Source organism: Hyaloscypha bicolor, assembly GCF_002865645.1.
Source record: "Hyaloscypha bicolor E unplaced genomic scaffold K444scaffold_118, whole genome shotgun sequence".
NCBI classification, from domain to species: domain Eukaryota; kingdom Fungi; phylum Ascomycota; class Leotiomycetes; order Helotiales; family Hyaloscyphaceae; genus Hyaloscypha; species Hyaloscypha bicolor.
The window spans coordinates 1155050-1171816 of record NW_020194620.1 but is presented as its reverse complement, the minus strand read 5'-3'; the positions used below and the strand labels follow the sequence as shown (position 1 = coordinate 1171816).

The following is a 16767-nucleotide window of genomic DNA, read 5'->3' as shown; positions in this document are numbered from 1 at the left end:
ACCTGGTCAACCCTTTACATAGGGCAAAGAGTGGTCTGTATATCAAAGAAAGGGTGGGCGTAGAAGGTTCAAGAAGACTTTCTGCCCTAGCAGTGGCTCTCAGCCAGCTTAAAAGGCACTTCCTCACGGCTAAACACCCTGGATTCCTACCCGTACCTATACCCAAAACATACGCGCTAGCTAACATTTAGGGGGGGAAGGGTACAGTATTTGTGAGGCAGAACACAGCCCACCAGCCCAACGCCACTTCATTCAGCCTATCGTCATGCCTCGCACCTCGTCTCGTGGGCATGCATCCTCACCTGATTTCTTCTCTTGACATTTCGTGAGGTTTCAGGCTTGCCTAATCTCTAATCTTTGGCAAACCATCTTAAGCTAGCGACGAAAACTTTACTGCTTTGACATTGCGTTATCAAGGGCAACACACTGCCTTACTGAGAGGTTTTGCTGAGCGGCAATTTGAGCAGGCTGAGGCTGAATTTTGCAATCGCAGCACGACCAGAAACTGTTGACATCTTTGATTTACCTCTAAACGACAATACCGAATAGTCGTCTGTCCAAATTGAGATGGTGACCCCTCAATCTGGACTTAAGAATCGTTCGAAGCGGAGACCAGATGGGCTGGGACATCTGAGTAAGTGTGAACTCCTCGAAATAAGCAACAATGAATTTGGTCAGCTTGTTTATTTACCTGGAGTTTTCTAGCTTCGGGGGATGTTGAAGATGAACAACCCATGAATAATCAAGCACTGCGCAGCATTGCATGTACTCTTCATGTATTCGATGCATGGACGCTGGGTACATTCGAGACTGCATCTCGCAAAGATCATATTACTGTGGGGCTTTTTAATCGCTTCCTAAGGCTTACGAATCGCGCCATTGAGGGCATGGTTTGGATGGACGATAATGTCTATGAAGCTAGATGCGTTGACAAACATCAAGATCGGCTTAAGGATTTGACTAAAACGGCAATCACTGAGATCTTGTGTGATCTCAGAACCAGTCAGTATTATGCCCAGTTGATTCAACTGCGGACGATCCTATACGCAACCGCGGAGGGGCAACGCAAATACGCCTTGACTGCGTCAGACGTGGAGGTCCCAGATACATTGGATGATAGGAAAATTGATTCTTTTCAAACTTACATAGGAGCACTTACGAGACAATCCAGCGAGGAAAAGCAGAAGCTAGAAGCAGTGATAACATATTGTTGGACTCTTTGAAATCGCATCAAACATGCAGCCGAACTAGGTGAACTCACACCAACACTTCTAGAGGCGTTGAAAAAGAAGATGATAGCACTGCAAGTCAACATTCGAAACGCGTGTACAGAAACGGGGATGGAAGCCCGACCTCTTATAGATGAAAACAAAGCAGAGTGGTGGTGAGTACCCTGAAAATTTCTTGAAGCATAAAATGCCTGCCTAACATGCACACAGGGAACTCGGTGATGGAAAGAAGGAAACAAAAAATGACTTGAGCAAACCACCTCACAACGCCGTGAACGCATATCCTCGCTCCAACAACCTCAACGCAGCCCTCTCCTTCGCAGTCCCAGCAATCTGTCTCCTGTCTTGCATCCCAGCCGGAATAGCTTGGTCACACACGCCCGTTCAAGTTGGTTCCTACAATGACGGCAACTTCTACCAACTGTTGTCCAGCTCAGCCATGCAGCTTCTCGGAATTGGCACTCTCATCTGGCCGACACTTTTCTCGGGACGTCTTGTTAATCTTCCTCGCGTCTTGGCTTGGATACTCGCCTGCACGAGTATTTTATGTACAATTATTTCTATTCCGTTGTACTTGTATGCTCCAACTACTTGGAGTGGAATGCTTTCATTTTGTGGCAATGTTGCTCAAACTATGGTTTTGTTGCAGCTCGTGTACAGCCTTTAGAATGGCCTCAGGGAGTCCCTCTGAGAATGGCAGAGTGCGGTGCAAGAATTAAAGTTAGTTAGAGCGTGTGGGCCTGACTTTTTTAAGAAGATAGTATTTGGGAAGAAGCCGGTTTCGAATGTTACTGTAGCTGATCAATTTATCTCTAAAGAGATCTTCCCCGATGAAATTACCCTTCTTGTCGATCCCAAAGACCCGGTGCTCAACTCAAATAGTATTCATATACTTGTAATTGCGCAATACTTCAGGATATCACTAGGTGACATCCGCTGGACTTACTCGAATCCCTACCTAAGACCCCCCTACCGAACGAACGAAGCTTGCTTCTATCACTAGGCAACGTGAGCGTTACATATCATTTTCGACACCCACGGCAAATAACTTACATGGAAGTTGATTGATTATACAGTAAGGTTTGGGATCGGTTTCGGTCCAAACTCTCGGTGATTTTGTACCTCTTAGCTTGCTAAGAGAAAAAGGTTACTAAAGAAAAGCTTACCGGAAACTTTTCAGGGCCAAAAAAAAAAGGCCTAGTCCGGATTCGGTTGAAGTTTTGATTCACCCCCTGTCAACGTTTACTTACACGTGCTTGCTCTCGGATCATCCGATGTTAAGAAACTTCGCCTACTAGGCTGATATTCTATAGTCGTTTACTTCTCTCTTTAACTCCTCCTACGCCTTAAATATATAGCTATTAGATGCAGCCCAGTACCAGTCTTTTAGCTAATTATATAATATGGATGTACATATATATATCACGTGATTTTGATCTTTTATTACCTCGATATTTTGGAGGGGGGTTTTTTTTAGGTTTTTTTTTACTAGAACTGTTTAATCCCTATACTTTTTCTAATAGTTCGAAGGCTTCGTGCGAGCCGTAGGCTACTGTAGCACTCTCGTGATTTTTATTTTTGACCCACATTTTATGCGGCACTAACCTCTCTATAGTTAGTTGCATTGCCAACCCCTGCCTTCGCTTATCTCCTAACTGCACGTGATTATACCTCAGAGTTTTTCACGTTGCCAGTCATCAGCATTATTTCTGCTACGTCGATCGAGGGAAAAGCCGTGAACCCTACCCGAATTCGTGCCTCGCCAATCAGCGGGGTATTAGCGTGACGTATGCAAGGCTGAACAAAATCTCGCCTCGTTGTAACAAAATGTCTCTCTTTATCTACCGTGATAGGTTATAAAGTGCCGAAAAACAAGGGACAATGAAGCACAATGCTCAAACTCCTCAGTGCAACTCCATCGGCAAGTAATTGGGAAGAACACAAGTCGCACACACGTCTGAGGATGCACAACACTGAAGCCGGGGTATCAACTGATTCGAAGTCTTCTACCAAGAAGCCATATGCCGGGAAAGTTCGCATAGTCCTTGAAGAGAAAGACACCCCCTTCGAATCAATCACCGAAGTTCCATGGGACAGCACAACCTCCATACCTCAATACAGCCCCATTGAGAAACACACAGTGCTCATCCTAGAACCTGGCGCCTCGTGTACGAATCCCATTACGTACTTGAGTACATCGAGGCTAAATTTCCAGGGAGGACCCCAATGCTCTCTCAAGATATACACGAGAGGCTCTTCGCAAAGAAGGTGGAGGTCGTTGCAGATGGGATGTGTGATGCTCTTGTTTACTATTCTTTGAGAAGCAGAGAGCAGAAGCGGCGCAGAGCGCAGAGTGCAAGGCACGGCAGGTGAGGAAAATCGATGGAGGGTTTAATTTTATTGTTGCGTAGGTTGGTGAAAATGATTTTATTATTGGTGGGAGGTTTGGTTTTGATGTTGCGGCGGGAAGTGTTTGTGGATATGTTGATGTCAGATTTCCGGAGTATCCTTGGGGAACAAGATATCCGGATCTGAAAAGATACTTGAATAAGCTGGGAGAGAGACAGTCATTCAAGGACACGATGCCGGCTGGGCAGAAGATTAAGGATAATGTTTGAAAGGGTCGGCACTATTGAAGGGCCAAGATTTGGTTGAAGTCAATCTGCTAGCGGTCAACAGCTAGATTTGAACAACCTTCTCTCCCTTAATCGTCGCTTTATACCATAGCGAGTGCAAGGGCCTAGAAAAAGCCTTGTCTAGGCCCCAAATAGCAGTCGAAGCATTCGGAGAGATCACGTGAGAATAAGCGAGCCCCTGAAATTGGATCACCTGAATGATCCAAAACCGACCCGTACAACCGACTCGGTTTGTTCACACTTCAAACAAAAGTCAGATAAAAGGATGCCGAGACAAGAAGATATATTGGACTTCGTTAATTACCTTCTCTTCTGTCTCCAATCTATAGGTAATACAAAGTGTTATTCATTATCAGGCACGAGAAAGAAGGAAATGATTAAATGCCGTGCAGTCTCGTCAGTCTCGCCATCAAGTCTCTAAGCGGCAATCTTCTCCTCGACCGCTGGCTCCTTTGAGATTTCGCGGACGTCGGTCTCTTCGTCATGAACATCGTGGCTTTCATCTTCGCCAGCAAGCTCCTCGAGGGTCTTTCGTGCGGTTTCTGGGATGCACATGGTGGTGAAGATACCCAAGAACATGAAAAGGGCAAAGATCTCGAGAACGTGGGGCAACCTATGTTCACGTCAGTAGAGTCACGCTAACTTGGGGCAGAATGACTTACCATGGGGAAGCGGCACGGCCGGTGGCACCCTTCTTGGCACCCCGGGTTCGGAGAGGAGCGATGGCGGCTTGAGCAATGACAGCACCCAGCTTGCCAGAGGCGGCAGAGAAACCATGGGAGGTCGATCTGTATCTGGTAGGGAAGCATTCTCCGGGAACGATGAAGGTTGTTGTGTTGGGGCCAAAGTTGAAGAAGAATTGGGCGAGAACGTAGATAGCGAGAAGACCGTGACCAGAAAGCTTGGTGTATGCGAAGCCGAAGACGCAGAAGAGGATGGTCAGGATGATGAAGCCCATGAACTGAACTGGCTTACGGCCAAAGACATCGATGGTAGCGACTGAGACCCAGTAACCGGGGATGGCACCAGCCAAGACGACGATCAAGTTACCGACAGCGGTGTTCATCAACTGCTTGTACACGGTAGGTCCACCGCTGAAGCCGATAGTCTGAAGGATAATGGGGGTGTTAAGGGAGACACCATAATAGGCACTGATTTGTCAGCGTGGATGCAGCAAGCTGAGGGGATAACTTACACATCAAGCAAGAACCAGGAACCGGCCGTGCCAAGAAGAATCTTTCCATTCTTCCACTTGGAGTAGTAGGAGATGAAGTCCTTGAAACTGGCCTTGGGTACAGTCATGACCTCCTCTCCAGCAATGCGGCCCTTAGCACGAGCAACTTCGTCGACGGAGTCACCCGATGCCTTTCCTGCCATATAGGCCGCAACATCGTCGCCAGCCTTCTCCACATCACGAGCAACATCGAAGGTATAACGAGGAGTCTCGGGGATGGTCAATCGGTAGTAGAGGGCAATGCAGGCCGGGACGGCACCGAACCCGATGAGTGTTCTCCACATCTTGTCAACAGCGACACCGCAGACACCCTGGCAATTGGCATAGGTCTCTGTAACAATGATTCAGTAGTGTGACCCAGAGTGCCTTCCTCTGAATTACTTACTAGAAGTCAACAGAGATTCCTTGAAGCCGGCAGTGACGATGATCATGATAACAGCGGCACCTAACTGACCCAAGCCTTGCATGGCAAAGACAGCTCCCATCATGGCGCCTCTCCATTTGGTGGTAGCGAACTCGGACGTGATAATGGAAGAGAGGGGGTAGTCGCCACCAATTCCTGGAAAGTATTAGCCATTGGGGAGGCACGCTCTCCCGGGAAACTCACCAATACCCATGATCACACGCCAGAAGATAATGACACCCACAATGTTAACTGAGGGGGAGTTTGAGGTCAATGATTGAGCGAGGGTGGCAAAGATGATAACGATGAGTTCCAATCCGTACATGCGCTTCCGTCCAACGATATCGGCAAGAGCACCAAATCCGAGTTGACCAACAATGGTTCCGCCACTGGTGGCAACCTTGATGGCGGTATCAGAGTTGGTTGGCATGGAGCCCTTCTTGGGCCAGTAAACTATGCCCAACATGGTGGTGAGCAGACCGACGGCGAAAATGTCGTAGGAGTCAGTGAAGAATCCAACGCCTGCGACAACACAAGCTCTGACATGGTACCTGTGAAAGCTTAGCACTGCCAGACAAGACCTTGGCAAGCACCTTACCATCCGAATGGTGCCTTGTCAATCTCGGCAAGAGCCAGACGGCGACGCTCATTGGGGTCTTGGACGTGGGCAAAGTCGTTGTTGAAGTTGTGGTAAGCAGAATTACCTCCGGCGGTCTTGTGAAGGACCGGTGCCGAGGCGGCAGCAACAATGGGTTCGGACATTCTTGCTCCGGGGTTGAGGCTCCCAGAAAATGATATAGTCGAAGTGTCGATAACGTGAGCTTGAAGTTCCCAAGACGAACGAGGGCGACGACCGGTATTTACGCCCTCTGGCGTTGTGGAGTCCTAGAGAACTCTTCATGGCGGCGTTCTCAACTCTGACTTCTTGCACTGAATCTGCGCTTAACAGCAAGACATTCTATCGCGTGGCTGCCCCGACTCGAGACCCAGTTGATAAATATGGACTACTTTCTGAAGAGATTGGGCAAGTAGCAGACCGGGGCCCAGAAACGTACCCTGTCGTGTTGAGGGCATGAGCTGCAGGCGTGGCGTGGCGAGGCTGGCGAGGCTGAACCGGAGGCTGTTAGCGTTCAGCCAGTAGCAGGCAGGATATCAAACACGTGTTTGCACTTCAGAGCGTGCAGGTCAAGCAAGGGTGCATCCCGCAGTCCCGTCATTCGGTACACATTTCGCGATAGCTGTGGGGCGAGGCTTGAGACGACTTTGTGCATGTGCAATCTTGCCTCTTTGAATCACCCCACGACCGGGATGCGCTGGACGACGTCGAGTCTGTGGACATTTTGCAGCATCAGTTGCATCCGTCTCCCTCGAGTCCATTCAATGCTACAAAGTCTTTGGCGCGTTTGATCCATATTGGGACTGAAATGCAGCCTTGATGGAGGGACTGACAATCCCGTGCTTTGCCAAGCCCGCAAGCCCACGGAACAAATCGAAGAAGATTAAGCCTCAAAGGAGGTTCGTGTCCAATCAGGACGCCTGAGGATGGTGATGGCGCTGGGCTTGATAATTGTCTCTTGGCCATGTCTCTTGGCCATGTCTCTTGGCCATGTCTCTAAAGTGTCTCTCGTCACCGCAGAGGTGGGGTTTGGTGCAAAAAGTGAAGCACGTTTCCCCAGCTCCCCTTGAGAGAGGACGACATTTTGATTCCAAACTTCTCACGAGATGCTCTCGTGAACAGCAGAGCTAGATGAACGAATTTTTGCTCTTGCCTCTGTCCCGCTATCTGACTTGGGGAAATTCCTTGGAAGAAGACTCAGCTCCAATTCATCGGCAGATCCAAAGGTTATGAAGCATTAGGTAGTCAGCTCGATACCTACCAAATCCAGGGGCTTCGTGAGGAACGTGATTCTGCGTCTTATGCGAATCTAACCGTCAACGATGTGAAGAGAAACTTGCCCAGAAAAGCCAAGGATTTATCATGCAAGCCGCACTCAACCAAGACCTTCCATCCCGCTCAAATAAGCTTCCAGCGAATAGCTTGTGTCTTGCTACGCATGAAAATCTGCGAGCTCAAAGCTCTGGCCATTGCTTGATCTGATCCATTGCCAAGCAAGTAGTGTCCAGTTCAGCTCCTTCCGCCAGAAAAGACCATGGCCGAGATCACCATCCGCACACATCCCTCCGGTCTTCGGCATCCGGTACTGGAAAATTACCTTTCCAAATCTCGAGTGTAAAATGGCCATAGAGCACATTACACACGGTTCGTGAGTGCAGTATATTTCGAGGTCGTGGCATAGGTACCCAGCTACTGTGCCCGATAGGTCAAAGTGGTCCCTCTCTGTATCCAGAACGGCCTTGTCCTGGAAAATATTGCCTACACCCACTTGTTTTTCTTGCCCGGCATACATGAACGTAACGTCCGTGTTAGGTTTTGTGTCCGAGATGACTTTTTGTGAGTCCGGTGGGCTTGATTCGACCCCAGCTTTGGTCGCTTGTTCTGCAGCAATCTTCTCAGTTTCGAGCTGCATAATCGAGGTTGAACCATTGCAAATGCACTGGTCCGCAGGATCAGCCTTGAATTCGGGCTGGGTGACCGAGGCTGACACGGCGTTGAAAGTCTGCGCTGATTCGCTGGTTGCTTTCACCCCATCAGCAACCATGGCAATGGCTCTCAGCGCAGCATGGGCAGTGACGTTTCCTGCCCCTTTAGAAGGCCAGCCCACCCACCGAGCATCTCCTGCAACTGCAACTGGATGGCCGATACCATTTTTCCTCTCCACGATCACAACCCCAACTGTTTCTCCGGAGCCCGTCCCATCTGCTTGACGAGCAACTTCAGAAGCAAGATCCATCCACTTCCCGACCTCGCCATGAATCTCCTGCTCTGTCCGCGACACTATGCTTGGATGAGGCCCAAAAGGGTTGCTCTTCTTGTATACCGTAGGCCAGTATTGTGAAGACCAGAGAGTGGCTTGCTCTTGGGAAGTGGGTGCCAGTCGAGGGACTTGGATTGAGAAGATGACAGCGTCATTGACAATAACAGAAAGCTCTTCGGCCACCACTGCGGAAGATATAGCGTTTGTTGATCCGACAATCAACAAGAGCTCGGTTGCTACATTGCCCGTTTTGATTCTTGGATTGGCCGAAGTCGGGATCGAAGCAGCAGCAGCATCAGGACCGCCCTTGGGCTTGGATTGAGCGGAAGGAGCAGCACTTTCCGACTTTGGCGCATCCGAAGCAATCATCTCTTGTCCTTGAGCTGAGAGAGAAGCATCCGACACACCCCTCGATCCCAGATCTTCCAAAGCTGTACTTGAACTCTCCTGAACTAAAATCGACTCACTCGACGCAAAGTTCATGCCACCAGGCATAACTTTCCCGACCTCAACAGCACAAACGCCATGTCCCGATGCATCCAAAGAGTTCGAGAAATTTGAATTATCCACCTGCCGCCCTTGAGTGGAGCCAGATTCTGTAGAAGTGGTCTCTCCACAACCTCCAAGTACTTCCACTCGCGCCCTCTCAAACGCCTCCCTCACGGCATCCGGTACATCCCTAGCTTTTGCAAATCTTCTCAAATGTTGAAGATCCACACCGCCATCACCGGGTAAAAGTCTTCTTATAACCCTATCCAAACACCCGATTTAGCATCTCCACGCCCGAAGGTTTCCTAACCCCCTTCCAAACACCACCAGAAGGCAATAGAATGGCAGAAAATCACTCACTCCAAAGCCCCACTTGCCTGCTTGACAGGAACACTCGTGACGTAAACATCGAGAAGAGAACCCCTCGCCCTTGTCTCCAATGTCGTTTTCAGTGGGACCAAGATACCTTTCGGGGTTGCGTCAGGGACTGCTTTCGCATTGGTGCAAGTTTCCTTGCCCTTCGTCTCTCGAGTCATCTCATCGCGGGTCTCAACGTCTGGCTCTCGCATTAATCTCTTCTCACTTCCCAAAATCCTCGGAACGTCATCGAGTGTGTCGAGCTTGTAATCATATGTTCATGGCTATTGGAAGTCAAGACAACCCAGCTCATCAGATGTTGTTATTCAGAGAAGGGGGCCGAATTCGAAGAAATTATTTGAAGTTGATCCCAGCCGAGGTTTAGCCGAGGCCTCGTTTAATCCGTTTTCACGTGACAAGCCCCTATTCAGCCGTTGACCTTTCTGATCCTGCACAGCTGACCAACTGCAAGACTTTGAGTTGTTTCAAATGAACTGAGAAAATTTAAAATCACTCTCCATTGGCCAATTGTCTTTCTGGCCATTGAAAATCAAACTTCAAATCATAACTTGCTTCCGTCTCATCACCTCAACCGCGTTGCATGAGAACTTACGTCATGAATGGACCAGAAGTTTGATTACTGAGAAAGTTTTCTGCCCTGGAATGCTTCAGACACTTGAAGGGGTTGTTTAGGAGCAGTTACCACGGACTATCCACTCGTACCCGTCTTTAGAATTCCCAGCGTCATCTAACTTGGCCAGCAATTCGACCCGCTTCACGTCACGATTCAAGGTCAAGGGCATTTTTCCAGTTCTTTTGGTCATTGAAATCTAGTTACAAGTTGTCATCTGCAAAAGCAGTTTCCTCCCTGAGACCTAGAGTGCATGTTCCGAAAAGAAACGTAATAATGAATTTATGTCACAGCCGGTGATATCCTGCCATATGAAGAAAATGCCGAAGCAAGCTCAACGGCAGGCAAGGAAAATCCGGAACCGATCCACTGACTTATGTGCCACCCATCCGAATGAGACACATGTTTTTGGCGCAAAGAAAAGGGGGAGATACAAAGGTGCCTTGCGTTCAGCCACGATTGACGAAATAACCTCTAGAATCCGGGTGTTGGCGAAGCGTTGGCGGGAAGAAGTGAAAATGGCAGAAGTGTGTGAACACAAAATGTCTGCGCAATGCTTATGAAAAGGAAAAACCCGTGGACATCGAAATATCACCGAAAGAGGAAACATATCAAGGAAAAGGGTCTATGGTGTTGCCGCCCCAGGTACAGGTACAGATCGAGCTGCGCAGTCGCTCGTATTGTACCCTGCGCTGAAGAAATTGCCATTCGAATCGTGCCGAGATCTTTTGTGACCGGGTCGCTATTGTACAAGGGGCATCTGAGAAGCGTTCTAGATGCATGCGTCGATCGAATGCGAAATATGGCTTGCGGTGAAGCAAACCTCCGGATGTAGTGTAACAACAAAGGGCCGTGAAAATCATATGTGAAAACAGTCGTCGAATTTGCGAAACTTCCCAATCAATACGCACAAGTAGATCTCGAAAGACCAAGAGCATGTGAAAGAGGATCGTGGATTCAAAGACCTGAAAGTTGATCGTGCCTCGTACCATTACAATCGTAAGATCGTGTCGTCGTTACGAAGTGTCGAGCTACAACCAGTTGCCGCCTTGGCTAGCACCCCTACCGTAGGTGTAAGGGAAAGGTTGCTGAGTATTGGAAGAGGTAAGGCGATCGGAGGATGGGAAGGCTCCAGACTGTTGGGATGGACGAGTAGCAATCGGAATGCCATTGGGAGTAGTGGCGGCACCAGTATAGCCGTTCGTATATGCACCAACTGGGCTGGCGAAGCTGTTGGCAGAGACGTTGGAGAGACCACGCTGGTGACGAATAGTTGCTTGGTTTCCCTCGACCTCGCCCGGAGTTGCTTGGCCGCTGGAAGAGCCGCTGCGAGTCTCGTTGCCTTGAATCTTTGCTTGAATTCGGCGGCCATAGGGAGTGGTGCGAATAGCAGGCAAATATGGACGAATAGCCTCAATAAGACGGACCTTCATTTGAGGATTGGCATAGTCGAGGGCAGTCTGGATGACATAATTGGCGAAGGAATCACGGAGGAGACGATCAAGTTCGGCGGGCTGCAACATCTCCTCGATCAACATATCCTTTGAAGGCTCCTGAGCGCAACGAAGGCACTTCTCGATAACGTTCGAGCTGAACTTTTGCTTCGAGAGCTGAGCAACTCGGTGCTGGAACATCATGACCAAAGGCTCGGTGAAGACCGGCTCGTTGAGATCGAGGATGTACTGGACGACGTAGTTTCCGAAAGGATCTTGAACCAGGACATAGGCATTGTCAGAGATTTGTCGAATGAGCCAAGCCTTTTGATCACCAGAAGCGTGGTCAATGCAACGCTGCAGGACACAGCAACCATGACGGTGAGTTCCGACATCAATGCAGTTGGTGCCAACAGCATCAAAGATGAATTGAGCATCAACGGGGGACAGCTTGTTGAGGCACTTCTGGATGACGTGGTTGCCGTTCAAGTCCTGGATGAGCTCGACAACTCTGTAACGAAGAGCATCGATGATGGTTTGGACTTGACCAGGGGTGGAGATGAACTCGATCATCTTTTGCAAAGCTCTGGTGCCGTGCTGGTTGAGAGCGATACGGACGAGATCATGAGAGGCGTTCTGGATCAGGACAGTGCGCTCCTCATCGTTGCAATACTCGAGCAGCTTCTGGCAGAGGTAATTTCCGAAGGGATCGGTCATCAGCTCGACGACATGTTGATTGGTCTCAAGCCAGATCATGTGAACCTGCTCAGGGTTACGGTCCTCGAGCTTCTTCTGCAAGTAGCGGCATCCATGTTGGTCCTTGCAGAGAGCATAGATTTCACCACCGAGCTGCTCAAGCTGCATATTGGCGAACCGGTTCATAGCTACAGATCGGTCAGCAAAGATCGGCCAGTCCAGAGCTCAAAACTTACCTTCTCCATCATTTTGGCGACGCTGTTGGATAACACGAGCCTGACTGTCACGAAGGGGAGGTGGTGCTTGAGGGTACATGCCACCATAGTTTGCGTACGGGTTGTGTTGGGAATAGATCGGCTGTCCGAGCTGCATATTTTGCATACCCATCGACAGCATGTTGATGTTGTAGCCGTTGTAATAGCCCGGAACTGGGTATGGTTGTTGTGCGGCCGGAGATGTGATCGGTGAAGGGATAGGAGGTTGGGACAAGCCTTGAGTCAAAGAAGGTCCGAATGGTGGCGCACTGGCATGGAGGGCAGACTGGATGGATTGGTAGCCGCCATTCTGAGCCTCACGTAGACTAGTGCCTTCGGTAGCGGTCATCTCTCGGCTGAGCCTATTGTTCATAGCATTTGGTGGAATCCGACCCAAACTAGCATTGTGGTTGTGCAAATGCTGCTGAGCATGAGAATTTGGGGTGGAATTGACACTAGATATGCCATTGGAGGTCGATCCCATCGTCGGGACGGCGCCTGCTGAGTAGGATGACTGCAGCTTTGGCGGAGTAGCTTGGGTGTGGTGAGGCGGGGAGGCAATCTGACTACCACCATCTTGAGAGGCATAAGAGCCATCATAGACCTTTATGCCAGCACCATTGAGATCGCTCAAAGAGTTGCGGTGTGGCTGACGAACGCTGATCGGGGACTCTGGTCCATTCGATTGGGAGGCAGAGGAGGAGCCGTTTGCGTGACCTTGTCCTTGGTATTGGCCTTGCCCATTGCTCATGCGATTGCTTTGCTGAGACTGGGAGTGGCGGTGGCTAGCAAACGCACCATCCCAGCCATTGCTTTCGGAGGTAGGGGAAGCTAGGTCAAGACCAGCATGAGAAGCGGCAAGTTGCGTCTGGCGGTCAGCAGGATTCTCATGCAAGAAGGATTTAAGAGACTTACAGAACCACCTGGGTACTCCTCACGACGAACAAGAATTGGGAACTTGTCATCGGTTGTGTTCATGGACAGATATTCATTGTCGGAAGACGTCGCGCCCTGCTCATCATCTCCAAAGAGAAAGCGAGTGGTGTTTGAAGGGTCCATGGACAGCATTTCGTGCATGCCGTTGCGAGACTTGGTGACTGGCATTGAGTATCTGTTGAGACTGTCGAATTGTTAGTGACAAGTAGCTGACAAAGGTGATAAATGCGATGCAATCCAAGACAATTGAAGGATGGTAGGAAGCTGGCAAAGGCGATGTAAGGACGCGAGCGCGATTTTGACTGCAAAATTGCTCAAAGAGTGCAAGATGACAGCCCAAGAGCTAATGAATGTGTTGTGGGATCCAAGAGCAAGGTGTTGGTGGGAGAAGTGGTGGAGATGGAGTGGGATAGAAGAGGTTGAGAATTTTTTGAGGTGGAAGGTTGAGGGAAGGACTTTGACGTAATTCGGAGTGAAAAAAATTAGGCCCCGACGCTTGGCCTTGTGGTGAATAGGTGAATATTGAGTGATCTGAAGGGGACAAGGTGTGAACAAGGGGTGTGATCACATGGGCTCTGGTGTTGAGGTGAATATTCTGCAAAGCGAGGCGAAACCGATCACACACCTCACAACTTCTGCTTGTCCCAATATTTTGAAGAGCGGGGTAGTCTTCACTGAAGAAGCTCGGAAATAAAGATAATGCAGAAAATGTAAGGCACAAGGGCAATTGTTGGTTGGAGAAGATTTTGTGTGGAGTTTGGGTTGGTTCCAGAATGCGGGGAAGAAACTCGGGAAAAAAGGGGAGCGACTGGCGACTGCCCAGTCACGCGGCACTGCATAAAATTTCTACTGGGCTGGCAAAGACGTCAAGCTGATAGTGCCCAATATTCTGTATTTGCACTAGCAAATAGAAGTAGGGGCCTAATGTATGAAGTGCTGAAGGTACAAGGGGAAATCGAAAAGCGAGCGGTGCTGAGGTGAACGGCTGCAATAGCACAACTCAAAGCGAACCGCTTGTGGATCGAAGAATGACGTAGCTGTTACAAGAAGAATCACAAAGCAGCATGCATAGCATCAGAGGTAACGCCGATAAGCTGGACGTGAACTTTCAGAGCATCCTAGGACGGAAAGGTGCGCCGGTGCTGCAAAGAAAAAAACACGAAAGTGCGCCGGTACCGCCAAGAAAGACATGTAACTTACGCATTTGTAGATCGGTGGCTTGTAGGATCTTGACGGACAGCCTCTTCCTTCTCGTCCTCGTCACTGTTTCGTCGAGAGCCTGGGACAGACTTGGACGGGAGTTTGTCATCCATCATGAGTCTGGACTGAATGATACCGGATTGTGGCGAAGTAAGTTGAGAGCCCGATCTACCTGGTCGGTTGTAAAGGCCGGGCGGAGATGTAAGACTTGAAGTAGAGTATCGGTTCGGTCTGGAGAAGACAGACGGGAAGCCCGAGGCTGATTCGCGGTATTCGGGCGGAGTTGTTGGTTCTGATTGATGGCCGGTATTTGTATTGTTAGATCGTCCGAGGTCTTCTTGCATCTGAGCAAGTTCTTGTTCTTCACGGCGTTGCTGTAGGTCCAGCAATTGCATCTCGGCCTCGAATCTTCGCTTCTGCTCGCGCAATCTCTCGTATTCGAGTTTCTTCTTCTCTAGCTGTTCAATGTGTAAGCCAAAGCTGTAGAATATCTTATGACAGAGGATCAAGGGCTGAGTGTGCGGGGGAACGAGAACGAAGATACGGAGGTGATCTCGATCGAGGTCGGGTGCTTCGACGAGGGGAGTTCAAAGAGGGAGATTGCTTACAAGTTGGACTTTGTGGAACGTCTGAGAAAGATTACAAGTTAGCAAGAGCCAAAGCTATTGTACAGATCCGACAATGATTCGGCGACGGAAAGAAATAGGAAGATTGGTGGGGTTGTCATCAAGAGACAATGGGAAATTTAGACAATAGCGCCGAGGGGAGCCTACCGAAGGGCCATATTCTTGAGAGTCCTGTCCACCCCTCTGACTATTTAATGATCCAATCGTTGGCACGCGCCCCGAATCCGTGGTGAATCTTCTCATAAGGCCATTTCGGCCATCTTGCTGCAACGGCTGCTGGACTCTCGTGCCATTTCGAGGAGGAGACACGAGACCGAGTAAGGATGCATCGTTTCGAGGGGATTGCTGGCTCCGAAAGCGCAACTCGTCCATCCGGTCACTTGTACTGTTTGAATACGCCATTTTTATGTGCTACAATACTACAGACAGTCAGCTTCTTCTTCTTTTCCGGAGAACACACGCGGAGGAGAAGGCTTCAAGGTGGGGTCCACCGTGCAGGAATGGCTTGCCGCCCCGAAGCTCCAGCAGCACAGGGAGAAGGGAAAATACCTGAAATATCCAAAAAGGAGTGGATGCGTGCGTCCTGGAAGCCCAGGCGCGCAAAGCAGATGTGGTGTCCAAGCAAGAGGGCTGAGGACCTGAGGTTCAGATTCACAATTCAGGGACGTTTTCGAGAAGTCGTGCCTGCCGAGTTTGGCTGCGTTGCGCTCGCTCGCTAGGCCGAATCCAAGTCCTCCGTCCGCACAGATCAACACGAAGGGCCTCTCCAAACCTAGAAATACATTTATATTTTACAAGCAGTGGAGGAGAGAAGAAAGAGGGGTCGGGGGAGGAGAGTGCTGGAAAGAGAAGAGTCGGCACTGTGAGCTGGCCGTCTAGCGATCCACGCAGCATACAGCAGCCAGCAGCCAGCATCCAGGAGCACGCCGGACTGTTGTACGGGACGGGGACTTAGCCGCTCCAGGCCTTAAAACAGCAGCGACAAGCCCGTTCGAACGACCCTTCCACTCTCATTGGCCACTCCATCCTCCACCAGCCCTTCACCGATGTTCCTCTGCGGTCGGGGACAATAATAATGAGGCGACACAGGCGAGTCTGCCTTGAGTGCATATTATTCGCACACAGGACAACTGGATCTTGAAAACGACTCCTCGTTTTTCCCATGCCAAACCCTTCAAGAGTGGGGCCGCCCGCCCTTCGCCAGGAGGCGCCTCGATGCTCTGAAACTTGGGGATCTTAAGGGAGGGGATTCCCACGCCCGCGCTTGTCTACGGATTGTATCAAGATGCGGTACAGCAAAGAGTTGCACATTTGACTCTCCGAACGTACCATTGGCAAATACCTCCCTGAGCCACGGATGATTCTCACCTGCTGCAAGCGGCGAGAGGCAGGGAGGCAAAAGGGAGAGATCTTCCAGATCCAGATGGCCAGGCTTGGATTGACGAATCACATGATACACGTTTGAGGTGGGATGGATCTCCCAGGCGGCCGATCACAAGCTGCAGATGGGGTTATAACGCACCTTGGAGTTAATGTACGATGACATTGATAATAGAAAACCAGCTGGGGCTGGGCTGGTTGAGCAGTTCCGGCAACACACTACCGAATCCGTCCAGAAAATGCCGCCAGTTCAACAAAATATTGCAAATGCTCGACCGTGCCATATCATTCAGGGGCTCGAGCCCAGACCGGTGGCCGCTCGTGATGGCTCATTTACGGAGTCTTTGGTGAACGCCTCCTGCAAATTGGTGGATCTGGAGAAGGAGG

At 49.8% G+C, this 16767-nt stretch overlaps 6 protein-coding genes across 6 annotated transcripts; 3 read left to right on the top strand and 3 right to left on the bottom strand.

Annotated features, from left to right (window-relative positions):
* The first annotated feature begins 379 nt into the window (after nucleotides 1-379).
* On the top strand, nucleotides 380-1454 carry K444DRAFT_62023 (uncharacterized protein). Its single transcript, XM_024881658.1, has 3 exons — nucleotides 380-634; nucleotides 706-1384; nucleotides 1440-1454. Exons 1-2 carry the CDS (start codon nucleotides 568-570, stop codon nucleotides 1221-1223), a joined length of 585 nt encoding a protein of 194 aa, XP_024733280.1. The 5' UTR covers nucleotides 380-567; the 3' UTR covers nucleotides 1224-1384; nucleotides 1440-1454.
* K444DRAFT_62029 (uncharacterized protein) lies at nucleotides 1055-2018 on the top strand. Its single transcript, XM_024881678.1, has 2 exons — nucleotides 1055-1384; nucleotides 1440-2018. Exons 1-2 carry the CDS (start codon nucleotides 1293-1295, stop codon nucleotides 1894-1896), a joined length of 549 nt encoding a protein of 182 aa, XP_024733279.1. The 5' UTR covers nucleotides 1055-1292; the 3' UTR covers nucleotides 1897-2018.
* A 1102-nt stretch (nucleotides 2019-3120) lies between these two features.
* K444DRAFT_666006 (uncharacterized protein) lies at nucleotides 3121-3903 on the top strand (the record flags this gene model as incomplete). The annotated part of the gene is made up of 3 exons (XM_024887151.1): nucleotides 3121-3397; nucleotides 3445-3598; nucleotides 3724-3903. 3 exons carry the CDS (start codon nucleotides 3121-3123, stop codon nucleotides 3845-3847), a joined length of 555 nt encoding a protein of 184 aa, XP_024733278.1. The 3' UTR covers nucleotides 3848-3903.
* Nucleotides 3904-4282: 379 nt separating this feature from the next.
* K444DRAFT_536348 (phosphate permease) lies at nucleotides 4283-6264 on the bottom strand (the record flags this gene model as incomplete). The annotated part of the gene is made up of 6 exons (XM_024875367.1): nucleotides 4283-4478; nucleotides 4528-5016; nucleotides 5061-5430; nucleotides 5485-5658; nucleotides 5707-6053; nucleotides 6101-6264. The coding sequence occupies 6 exons, from the start codon at nucleotides 6262-6264 to the stop codon at nucleotides 4283-4285; spliced, it is 1740 nt and encodes a 579-aa protein (XP_024733277.1).
* A 1286-nt stretch (nucleotides 6265-7550) lies between these two features.
* K444DRAFT_535954 (cytidine deaminase-like protein) lies at nucleotides 7551-9403 on the bottom strand (the record flags this gene model as incomplete). The annotated part of the gene is made up of 4 exons (XM_024875333.1): nucleotides 7551-7836; nucleotides 8059-8614; nucleotides 8999-9129; nucleotides 9228-9403. The coding sequence occupies 4 exons, from the start codon at nucleotides 9401-9403 to the stop codon at nucleotides 7551-7553; spliced, it is 1149 nt and encodes a 382-aa protein (XP_024733276.1).
* A 1483-nt stretch (nucleotides 9404-10886) lies between these two features.
* K444DRAFT_536386 (ARM repeat-containing protein) lies at nucleotides 10887-15402 on the bottom strand (the record flags this gene model as incomplete). Its single annotated transcript, XM_024875370.1, has 7 exons — nucleotides 10887-12172; nucleotides 12221-13106; nucleotides 13154-13358; nucleotides 13669-13812; nucleotides 14375-14832; nucleotides 14983-15003; nucleotides 15148-15402. 7 exons carry the CDS (start codon nucleotides 15400-15402, stop codon nucleotides 10887-10889), a joined length of 3255 nt encoding a protein of 1084 aa, XP_024733275.1.
* Nucleotides 15403-16767: the final 1365 nt, after the last annotated feature.

Bases quoted from the DNA above. Each gene is read 5' to 3' on its own strand.
- K444DRAFT_62029 (XM_024881678.1), top strand. From the start codon at position 1,293: ATGATAGCACTGCAAGTCAACATTCGAAACGCGTGTACAGAAACGGGG. The intron at 1,385-1,439 runs GTGAGTACCCTG...ACATGCACACAG, and splicing joins GAAAACAAAGCAGAGTGGTG to GGAACTCGGTGATGGAAAGA.
- K444DRAFT_62023 (XM_024881658.1), top strand. From the start codon at position 568: ATGGTGACCCCTCAATCTGGACTTAAGAATCGTTCGAAGCGGAGACCA. The intron at 635-705 runs GTAAGTGTGAAC...GGAGTTTTCTAG, and splicing joins AGATGGGCTGGGACATCTGA to CTTCGGGGGATGTTGAAGAT.